The sequence below is a fragment of the Procambarus clarkii genome, chromosome 27, assembly GCF_040958095.1.
Source record: "Procambarus clarkii isolate CNS0578487 chromosome 27, FALCON_Pclarkii_2.0, whole genome shotgun sequence".
NCBI classification, from domain to species: Eukaryota; Metazoa; Arthropoda; class Malacostraca; order Decapoda; family Cambaridae; genus Procambarus; species Procambarus clarkii.
Window position 1 is genome coordinate 27,457,152 of NC_091176.1, and position 12,142 is coordinate 27,469,293.

Here is a 12,142-nt window from a genome sequence, read left to right on the forward strand (position 1 = left end):
TAGGTTGGCCCCCCCCCCTGGCACACCATCTGCCTGTGGGGGCTGGCAGCGTGGCACTCCTCCCCCTCTGAGCACTGTGTGGCTGGCACCGGGTGCCAGGGAGAGTCAGTTATCGGGTAGAGTGGTGAGAGAAGGCGCGGGCCGAACCAGCGTTCCCCGCCGCCGCCTTGCTCCATTACCGTCAGGCAGGTGTCGGGACTCGTAAAGCGCGTGAGACAGCTGTCTGCGTCTGTGGGGTACAGAAAATGACAGTTACGTCTCTTAAACGGTAGCCAGGATGTAGCTTAGCACTAAGGGAATAGTCGCAGTTATACGGTAAAATAGTAAATTAACTTCAAGTCGCTACGTGGAAACTAGGAACTGCGCTCCTTGATCTTGTTACCAACCAGGATGGGGGGAATCTGATACGTGCAGCCCGTCAACGCCCGGCTCTTCCCCCCCCTGTGACATCCTACGCACTACCAGGATTTACACTGAACCCAGTCACATGTTGAGCTTCCCTTACCACTTCTGTAAGTTCATGTTACTGGGCGAGCACTCTGACAAGTGAGCCGCGAAGTGCGGCGCCTTCAGCATTGGTGGCTCCTCGAGCAACACGTGGGAGAGGTCCTCTGACGGAGGAAGAAGTGTTTGTATTAGTGTTGAACACGAGTGTTGACTCGCTTGGTCTGGCGCTCATTAATAGAGCAAAATGGATAAATTACGCAACATCAAGCACCGGCTGAGCATGTCTGTAGACAAGCTGTCTTCCTCGCGACGCTCTAAATCGCAGCAGCGGAAGAGCGCGCCCCTTGGAAATACTCCAGTGTCTGACGGGGATATTCCTGGCTCCGTCCGGTCCTCGAGAGCCGACTCCCGGCCTACCAGCGATGCCGATGAAACCATGAACCCAGCTTCGGGTTCACGACCTAATAGTTATTGTGAGCCTGACGCTGACGACAGCGCCTCTGGGGAGTGGCTAGAGGCTTCTGGTGCCACGTCTTCGTCCGATGCTGTAGACGACAGTAAAGAACCCGAAGTGGCCGCTTCGCCACACAATCTTACCATTGATGATAACAGTCTGAAGCGCCCGACTTCCTCTGTTGAAGGTGGCGGAAGTCTCGTGTCTGAAGTGATGAAAGAAGTGGAGAAAATAGCGGAGATAACAGAAAGCATGAAAAATAAGCGTCTAAAAGTGGAGCCTCAGATAACAGACGAGGCAACAGTGGGCGTGTGCGACAAAAAGGCGTTATTGGATGTGTCCACAGACGGCGAGGGACAGGAACCTGATGAAGCAGAAGGCAACGCCTGTGTGGAGACGCTGACGGCGGCTGGGCAGGTGACCCATCGTCAGAGCGCTGGTAGAGGCGTGGTCAAGAGGAGGGCCGTGGAAAGTACCTCGACTACACTGAGTATCTCCTCCACTTGTAGAGCTGAGAGTCTTACCTCTGGCTACTTCTCGGGCTCTGATGTCACATTGTCCGATGCCAAATGCGACAGTACCTATTTACAATCAGCATTTACTCCTACATCTTCAGAGCGTACAGAGCAGAGTACACCAGTCTTCACCACAGAAAACAATGAGAGCGTTCAGCATAACTCTGAACTTACTTCAGTAAAACCTGAAAACTCTGAAGAAAACAAATGTTCACTGACCTCGGTTACGACAGAAGACAAGCCACCATCTCGGCAGGAGTTTACCGACACTGTACCCGAGCATCCCGTGACCACTTCAGCGTTCACTTCAGTCATCCCGGAGAAGAAAGTGATAACAGAAGCGGCTGTCGAGACGAAAGTAGAAACTTCTACGTCGAGCACCTCAACGTCGACGACTGTAGTCAGTACTACCACTCAAGAGGTCAAGAAGACCAATGTCACCAAAAAAGAGAGCATCTACAGTAGGATAATGAGAAGGAAGGACACCTCCAAGGAACCGATTTACGCGAAGATCAAGCCGAAACTCACGATAGAAACCAGTTTCCAGCCTATTGAACCAAATAAAGACAAAAACACTTCTCAGGGCGGTGGCGCTGGGGTGGTGAAGCCCGAGCCTATTTACAGTGTTGTAAAGCCTAGAGATCCTGGGAGTCCACTCGTGCCCAACAGCCCCGTCAGCCCACTCATCACCTCAGGCAGCCCAACCAGCCCATTTGCTCCTGTATGCACTGGTGCCCCTTCTTTTCCCCCCAAAATCGAACCCATCTACAGCAAAATTCACCCGAAAGACTCAAGAAGCAGCACCTTGCCGAGAGAACCTGTCTACAGTAAGGTGTGTAAAGATACCGCAACCTTGCCAAGGGAACCAACCTACAATAAAATTAAATATAAAGAACATATATACACAAAACCTCTGCCTCTCACACCTAGAGAGGAAGCTGAACAAAAGCGCGAATCTGTCTACAGTCAAAGTTCTACTTCATCCGACTATGGCAAGGTAACTGTGAGAGTCGGGGAAATTTCCCCGAGCCGTCCAGCAGTTATCACCATCAATAACCCAGGCTACGCTGCTCCTACGGGATTTTCATCGCCAGCATCAACTTCTTCGCCAACATCTCCTTCATCACCGATGTCCTCGTATGCACCTACCTGGCCCATCGTTGACAGTGCCCCAGTCGTTCCTTCATCGAAACAGTCAAGCAAAACAGCGTCAGTGAGCCCAACGACACAGACACAGATCAAGCATGTTGGACAAGCAGATTGTGTTTCCAAGTCGAAGTCGCCGATCGAATCTCCCGAACCCCGGCCTCTGGTAGCGTCAGATTCCTCACTCTTAGAGAACTCGGATACTGAGTCAACAGGGCGGGCCAAACTAAGTCAGCTAGTGGAGGAGTTAGCACAAGAGCTAGAGGCAGTAAGTCGCCGTATTGGTTCTCATGCCGAGATAGACGATATGTCTAAGAAAGAGGTATTGGCAAAGCTTCTATCGACCTACGATGTACCCAAGAATCTGCGACGAGTTGAGGAGGCAGACGAAGATGCCGTGCTAGAAGCGGAACAGGCTCTTGTCCCATCTTCCATCAGTATGGACGAGCTACGTTACGTGGATGACAACGAAGACAATGCTGAAACTGTTTACGCCGATGTACCCAACTTCTCGCAAGACGAGTTCGTCATCGCCCTGGACGACGAGAATGACCCCAGATACGCCTCGCTCACTCGCAAATTCAGGGAGCAGCAGACCGGAGGAGAGTCTCCTGGCAAAATAAGCAGGAAGACAGCAACGGTGTATGCCAATGCGCTGAACGTAGTGACCGCGCTCAGAGTACTCATCAACTCCAAGTCAACGCGAGCAGCTACCGTCATCAACAAGATGGGTACGCTGGCCAGGCCGTACGCCCAGCGAGTCCAGGGAACCATCACAGACACTACCTGGATCCAGAGAGTCATCTTTCACAAATCGGTAAGGGAAAACTCTCATTAGGCTCTCACTCTAGCCTCATGGGTGATGGTGATGTGATGTCTCTCTCTCTCCTCTCTCTCTCTCCTCTCCTCTCTCTCTCTCTCTCTCTCTCTCTCTCTCTCTCTCTCTCTCTCTCTCTCTCTCTCTCTCTCTCTCTCTCTCTCTCTCTCTCTCTCTTTTAATCTGTCATGTTTTTTACTGTGATTTACGAAAGGGTTTAGTTTATTGATCAATACAACATTTTCCAGCAAAGTTTATAACGATATTTTAAATTGCGTTACTTAGATCTCTCTCTCTCTCTCTCTCTCTCTCTCTCTCTCTCTCTCTCTCTCTCTCTCTCTCTCTCTCTCTCTCTCTCTCTCTCTCTCTCTTTCTCTTTTAATCTGTCATGTTTTTTACTGTGATTTACGAAAGGGTTTAGTTTATTGATCAATACAACATTTTCCAGCAAAGTTTATAACGATATTTTAAATTGCGTTACTTAGAGACCCAGACACCAGCCCACACTTGCCCACGATATTACAAAAGTCTTATAACAAAAAGTTGCTGGTAGAGGAACACGTGACAATTACGTTCCATTAAAAATATGACATTGAACAAAACGTTATTAAATTATTACAACGTAATCGTAATAAAATCCGATCTAATCAGAGAAATATACCAATTAATATCGAGCATAATGCAAAGCAAGGCAACTATCAGGGGAAAGCGCCAAGCCATTATGACTATTAAACTTGGAAGGGATCAGGATAAAGGTATAGGATGGGGCGGGGGATGGGGGGGGGGAGGAATGGTGCCCAACCAATTCGACGGTCGGGGATTGAACGTCGACCTGCAGGAAGCGAGGCCGTCGCTCTACCGTTCAGCCCACTGGGAAACATATCTGATATAAACTCAAGGTGACACTAGATCATACTTTGCTTCATCGTTCTAGAAATGTGAAAATCAAAGTTTTGTTTATAATTTTAGTTAATTCATTACGTAAACAGTGAAGACTTTTCGAAGGGTAACACGCTGATGGAAGTGTGAAGATTGATTGATAAAGATTAAGCCACGCCAAGAGGTGGCACGGGCATGAATAGCCCGTAAAAGTGTGAAATATAATGAACATTTTATATATTGAAGAGAGAGGCGGTTGAACGCTTTGTAATGGGCAGGTGATATGGCTGGGTATATTCAGAGTCTTGCAGGCCAGAAACTCGCTTCATGCAGGTCGGCGTTCAATCCCCGACCGTCCAATTGGTTGGGCACCATTCCTTTCCCCTGTCCCATCCCAAATCCTTATCCTGACCCCTTCCAAGTGCTATATGGTCGTTATAGCTTGGCGCTTTTCCCTAATAATTCCCTTCCCTTCCCCTAACAGGCTAGAAACGGTTACCTTTTCTGGATGTATCCAATTTCTACTCCCTTTATGGAGACACTTGAAATCCACAAATAGCCCCCTGATCGCTCAGAATTAATACACACGATCCTCTTGTTAATCATCTGATGTAGGACAAAATCAGTACTTTATTCTGAGTGCCACTGACCTATTTAGAATGTATACATAGGTAATCCAAAAGCTTTATTTATAAGTTTAAGAGGAATATTAAGTGGGAGACGCGGCCGCTGTGAGCCACACAGCACGAGCGTGCGTCAGCTCGGGGTTGATCAGTTTGAGAGAGTTCGGCCATGATCTGAAGTGGAGAAAGCAGGACTGTAAGTGTTTGGTCGATTCAGCGAGTATTGTGCTAATTGCTCTACATGATTGCGGCGTTGTGGTCAAGGTCAGTGAGTGATTCGTCAAGGCTCTGGACGCAATTGTATTCATGATCACAAATTCTGAACATGATCGGAAAGTTTTCCCCATCTTTTGGTAAATGTATTTATAAAATCGTTTATTAAACCACTATCTGTTACAGGGTGTAGCACGCGTTACACCACGTATCAAGGTCAAATTGTTTGTAGTTTCCTACTCCAAGATCAATATAAACTCTTATTTCGTTACGATCGACAAATTCTCACGACATCTCAACTTTTATTCTTGTAAATCTATTTATTAGATGCAACTTTTGTGTACATTAAGGAACTAGTCGATAGGCACGGATTACTTACTAAGAATAATAGTCTAACTTAGGGTGTTTGGGTGCTTGGAAGGAAGCCAGTAAGGTGATTAAAAAAATGGTTTGTGACAGGGAAACCAGCCAACTGAGAGGCTTCCGGCGCGCATACTGACTTGTGTGTCTCGCACAGTGAAGCCAAGTAGATACAGTTCTCACAAAATTTGAATTACACCGTTTGTTGAGGCTTTTAATACAAAACAAAATTGGTTACTACACAAATACCACATGCTGTTTTTTCTAACTATCTGTAGTTACAGATAGTTAGAATTCAACAACTTTCAATTCAATTAGATATCAACTCGTTTCATTTTTAATATTTCCAGATATTTAATGCTCGAAAGCGCCACAATAACCTTATGCTAAATTATGTATACAGAGAAATTTAGTAAACCGCCCTAGGCTAAGTTAATGGTTTTGATAAAGCTTTCAATGTAGTTATTGTGGAAATAGATGAGTTTACCATGGCGTAAGGTGAAGCGAAATAAAAGTTCCGTGGGAATTCGAATTACTGTTAGCTAGGCCTGTACTGGAACTACAAGAGCTCAGTTAGGATTGTACTGAAAAGAACAAGAACTACGTTGGTTTTGTACTGGAACGACAAAAGCTAAACTAGACTTGTACTGGAACAAGAAGAGGTCAACTAGGCTTGTAGAGACTAGAGCTAGGCAAGGTTCGTACTGAAGCGACATAAGTTTAACTAGGCCTATACTGAACTAACAACAGCTAAACTAGGCTTGTACTAGAACAATAAATGCTAAGCTAAGCTTGTACTGGAACAACAAGAGCTAAGCTAGGCATGTACTCAGACAAGATCTGATTCTTGCAGGTATGAGTTCGGTCCCCGACGATCCAAGTGATCAGGCAGCATTTCTTTCCTCCGTTCTATCCCAGCTCCTGGTCCTCACATCCCTTCCAAGCGCTCTACAGTCGAACTGGCTTATCCCTGCTTTCTTCTGCTAATTAGCTCCACGCGAGGCTAAATGTACCGCCCAAGAGCTTGTGTGTCGGTCCAAGAGCCCGACCTGCGTCGTCACGGGTGCTGCTAACCAGGAATGCATGTAACAGAAAACAAAAGTGTATGGCATTACTATATATGGCGGGTGTTGAGAACTGGTCCCAGCGTGGCGGCGCCGACCCACGTGTGGCGGCCAGGCTCCGCTGATCAACTCCCTGCTCGTGACGGGAATTAAATGCTGGGTGATATTTGTGATAATGTTTTGTTTGTCTTTGTAACCTTGAAGCTGTACACGTTCTCTCATCCCGATGATTAGTTTCCTTGCGCTAATAAGAGGAGATATATGGCCATTAGATCGTACTCATGGCCAGAGGGGGTGTCGATCTGTCGAAGAATTCAATCTACGGCTTCAGGTTTAGTGGCTTTTTCTTCACTGACAGCTTCTTCTGTGTGGCTGTTGCCCAAAATTACTTGACTATTGGTGCTTAGAACATTCCTCGAGGCAGCTTTTGCTTGGTCTATCTTTTTTGGCGATATTGTTCATTGCGAGTGTTCATTAATTGCTTCCGTTTGTTCACGATGGTTGAGAGTCCACAACAGACGCTATAAAGGTCTTTGTGTTAGCCGTTCACGATCTCAGTACTGTATTATTTGTAAGAACAATCAAGCAAGCGAACTTTCAGTCACCGGGAAAAGCACTTGATGTTCACCCAAAAGAAAGTAACTTAAGAAGGAGCTCTTAAAGCTTTTCCAAAAATTAATTCGAAAGAACACTTTTTATCTTTTCCAGAAATCGCCTGAGAGTAGGTCTTGATCTTCACTTTAAAGATACTTCAAAGTATACACAGTAAGCTCTGGCAAAATTCATGGATTTTATTTTGAGAAAATTGCGCACTTGAGAGTGAGTGTCTCGCACATTTGTCGGTGACGGCACAAGTGTCACCGTTAGAGACTTGTTCACCGTTACAGGTGTTCACCGTTAGACTTGTTCACCGTTAGGGGCTTGTTCTGCTGAATAGCTGGACAAGGCGAGAACAATAACATTGAAGCAGATCAGGCGCTTGTTTACCTCAAGCTAGCGCTGTGATGTCGCTGCCTCACTTTCGTACAGTTGTTGAGGAAAAGTTGATCAGACACACAAGATAACGAACCGCTGAACCACCAGACACACAAGATAACCACACCTAGTGGTTAGGGACGCCAGGGTCACCTAGTGTGGCTAGGGACGCCAGGGGTCACCTAGTGTGGTTAGGGACGCCAGGGTCACCTAGTGTGGCAAGAATAAGGCATCAGGGTGACTACTGTGTTGTTGTTGTTCTGATTAATCCAATTTATTAAAGCAATCTAAGACTTATCATAATGTATAATTTTAGTCGTTGTTTTATTGATAAATATTGTGTTTATTCACATTATCACTATAATAATAGTTACTAATAACGATAGAAATTGAATAATAAACATCACGGTATCCCATCTCCGCTAATATTAACCTCCCGGTATTCATAAAACACACTTAAGAGAGTCGTCCCTCGTATCTCGAATGAGGGACACCACTCTCGGGTGAGCTTAGTGAATCCCAGACCGGATCAATATCTCCACCCCATGTGCCTTTTCGCCCTGTTCCGATGTCGTAGCGATACTCTTGGAAGTCAGGTCAATATCTTTACTCATGTTCCCTGTGCTCTTTCCATGCCTGCATCCTGGGATATTCTCTGCAGCTTCTACGGAAGATCAAAGCTGTGAAGCGACGGAAACAGTTGAAGGTAAAACAGGACTCTTAGTTGTGCTGTGTTAGGGGGCTACACGTGTTGGTATACTGTTGGTAGTGTTGTGTTAAGGGGCTACATGTGTTAGTATACTGTTGTGTTAAGGGGGCTACACGTGTTGGTATACTGTTGGTAGTGTTGTGTTAAGGGGTTACACGTGTTGGTATACTGTTGGTAGTGTTGTGTTAAGGGGCTACACGTGTTGGTATACTGTTGGTAGTGTTGTGTTAAGGGGGCTACACGTGTTGGTAAACTGTTGTGTTAAGGGGCTACATATGTTGGTATACTGTTGGTAGTGTTGTGTTAAGGGGGCTACATGTGTAGGTATACTGTTGGTAGTGTTGTGTTAAGGGGGCTACACGTGTTGGTATACTGTTGGTAGTGTTGTGTTAAGAGGGCTACATGTACTCACCCCCTACAGGTGTTAGTATACTCTTGGTAGCGTTGTGCTAAGGGGGCTACATGTGTTGATATACTCTTAGTAGTGTATCAGGGGGCTACACGTATTGATACCCTCGAGGTAGAACACATCACTGCCCGAACACTTGCAGACTACACTGTATAACCCACCAAAGTAAGTCTCCAGCGCCACAACTGAAGCCCTCTAGTATCTGAGCATGTTTGCTCTCATAAGTGTAGGGCTTAAGTGCTGTCGTGGAGACCCCGGTGGTCCACATGCACTTGCACTCAGGCTCTCTGCAACAACTCCAGCTCCCAGTCACACCTCGGGTAACAGCACCCCAGAGAAGGCGCTTCCGGGTGTCACGTGTCAACTTGTGTCGTGGCACCGGCATCAGGCACTTCTTTTGTATTATTATTACTGTCTACCACAGACGTGGCCATACATTTACAATGCTAACCAGCATATATTTATTTTCTTCTGTCCATGGACAGGGTTAGAGATCTGTTAAACATATAATTAGGCGATTTATTGAACAATCAACCACAGGTGATGATTGTAGTGCTTTTAAAATGCTAAGCTGACCAACAAACATAAACACACAGATTTACGTCTGTCCTACATAAACAGTGTTCGAGGTGTGTTTTGACGTAATGTCCAGATCGACAACCAGAGCGCAACTCCATAGTCTCCTGAGACTGATGGATGCCTACTACTACTACACTAATGTGCGTTTACAAAGGAGAAATGCGCTTCTGACCAGCTTCCACATACCCTGTATACAAATACACACACATACACCTATGTACACATATACCTACACATAACCACATATATATACATACACCTATGTCTCTCCTACTTTGACAGGGTAAGATAGTTTCTGTAGAAACTAGTGTGATATTAAACACTTAACCAGTGAAGGTTATTAAGATGCTTTTACAAGCTCAGGTTATAGGTACATGCATTGTATAATAGATGTATTACATATTGTATAGGTACAATACATTGTATAATAGATGTATTACATAGTCAATCTTGGGTACAAGTTCAATATATCAATTCAGTATACCTTAGCCCGGGAGGGCGAAAGTCAGTCAATATGGGACATTCTACAATATAATGTTCAAGAGAGTGCATGTTTTCTCTTTCACAAAGTTGACACATTGTGTACTCGACATTTGGGTTTTGAGAAAGCTGCCAGATACGTCTATATCCCAGGCGTATTCTGGCCACTATAACATCACATTGCCGGGTTCTTGCTCTATTAGTCCCATATGTGAATGTCTCCTCACGATATCTATCATAATATTTAATGCTACAACTTTCAGGTCTTTGTGAATTTGTTAGGTCGGTGAGATTTTCATTAGATATTTGTTTAAGTATTCTCTTTGTCACTGCTAATGAAACACCCATATCAATTTCTACCACTGGTTTTCTGCAGGCTGTCTTAGCAAGCATATCAACAGTGTCATGCCTTGAGATGCCAACATGTGATGGTATCCATAGGAATTTCAAAACTGTTTTCTTTAGCAGCTAAAACATTCATTCGAATATCACGAACTATTTTCTGGGTGTCACTACTATGTACGTTCAATGCCAGGAGTGCACTCTGCGAGTCACAGTATATAAGTCCACTGCCTTTGTCTTTTAAAAATTCAGGGGCAAGTTATATGCCTGCAAGTTCGGTTTGAGTTGTACTTGCCCAGTCATTGATGCGCTTCATTGCTGTATGTACGAGAGAAGATTGTTCAAATATATTACATGCACATCCGGTACATCGTCCACCTTCTTCTACAGAGCCGTCGGTATAGCACTGATACACATCGTTACCCATACTCTGAGTACTCTCAGTGATGCTGCACAGTGTTAACTGTTTTAATAATGTATTGTGTATACTATCTTGAGTGCGTTTACCAAATCAACTGATAGATCCCAGTTGTCCCATGGATTAATTGGTTGATTTATCATTGATTGAGTTGGGTACATATTTAATATTTTGGCAGTGTGAGGAGAGCCAGGCTCCTGGGTCTCCCCCAGACACCTCCCACACTCGCGTCCCCAACCTCACCTTTACTGTCTTACACCAAATACTGCCCCCCCCCCCAGACGACGAGGATAAGATTATTTCAGGTTGTTGATTATTGTCACGAAGGTTCGGACCAAAATAGTGTTGAGGAGGCGGCCATGCGGGTTCATGTGAAGGGTTGGCAAGCACTGCTGGGAGGTGGAGGCTACATGTGGCTGCCTGGGCCCATGGTGGGGCTGCCTGGGCCCATGGTGGGGCTGCCTGGGCCCATGGTGGGGCTGCCTGGGCCCATGGTGGGGCTGCCTGGGCCCATGGTGGGGCTGCTTGCGTCTCTACACTCTAGCTTGTGGTGCTGTGTGTGTAGGGGGTTTCAGGCCCCCTCCCCCTGTTGTCCGGATGAAGGTCATGACCTCGAGGGGAGGTGTGGCTGGGGAGGGGGGGTGTAGTAGCCCCAGTGACCCCTGAGACACATGTGGGTCCCCCTCTCCCTCCTCCTCTAGTGGCTGTGATGGAGGAAATTTAAATTTTGCGCCGAGGAGCGAGTTTATCAGGCAGCGCCACTCATCCTGCGAGTGGACACACCGCCATAGCCGCATGTACAACACTCCCCAATAGGAAGAAAACCCGCTGGGTTGTTCAAAGTCTTGTCGGAAACGCCTTGCGTATTGGAAGAATGTACCAATTAATCGCCAAAATCTGTACTAAGACAAAGCATTATTACTAACTTTATATTATATATTATAGTAATATAATCATAATAATAATAAAGCTCTAAAATCATCAGTATGTCTGCTGAGTTAAGATAACTGTACCTTGTAAATAGTTCGTATATATAATTTGTTGTTGAATCTTAGGCTGAAGAAGTATTCAGTTTTGCTACATTGATGTCAAGTAAGACAATGACATGGGGGGGGGGTGATTGTAGTAGCAGGTGTAGGCGTGGCGGTGATTGTAGCAGGTGTGGGCGTGATTGTAACAGCAGATATGGGCGTGATTGTAACAGCAGATATGGGCGTGGTGGTGATTATCGCTGCCTGTGTGTGTGCGCGCGCCCATACAACGCCTGGTGGGACTACCATAGACGAGACTTAGACAAACAGCAGAAGTGCGTCGAGGTCCGTCCCGAGTACCAACCAGTTCCTGTGCTAATGGAGGCCCTCGGGAGCGTGTCTGGGGGCCCCCCACATTACCGTCATGCTACAAGATTAACCTAAGTGGCGGGAAAGTTTCCCCGGTGCACACGCTGCCAGTTTTCTCCCCCACCACCACCGCTTCTCACAAGAAAAAACACACGCATGAGGAAGATGATGATGAGTAGTAGGGGGAAAATAAGATTAAATCAAACAAGAGATGCAAGGTGTGTGTGATAAACATGAGAAGTACGGTTCCAGGAATTAGAGCTGGCCCCCCCCCTCCCCCCCTTGATGTAAAACTGCAAGCTTCACTAGAAGAAAAACTTCACTGAAGGAGAAGTAACACTTAATGGACTAAGGTCAAGTTAGGAGGAGGAG

General features: G+C 45.9%; 1 protein-coding gene across 2 annotated transcripts in view; it reads left to right on the plus strand.

Moving 5' to 3' along the window:
* The first annotated feature begins 101 nt into the window (after positions 1-101).
* Positions 102-12,142, plus strand: part of Nost (Nostrin) — a 164,333-nt gene continuing 152,292 nt past the window's right edge. The window contains exon 1 of one of the 2 annotated variants that reach the window (XM_045749080.2): positions 102-3,379. In XM_045749080.2, the coding sequence (XP_045605036.1) occupies positions 692-3,379 (2,688 nt within the window). In that variant the 5' untranslated portion in view covers positions 102-691. The remainder of the gene's footprint in view (positions 3,380-12,142) is intronic. The other variant, XM_045749081.2, reaches the window with a different exon arrangement.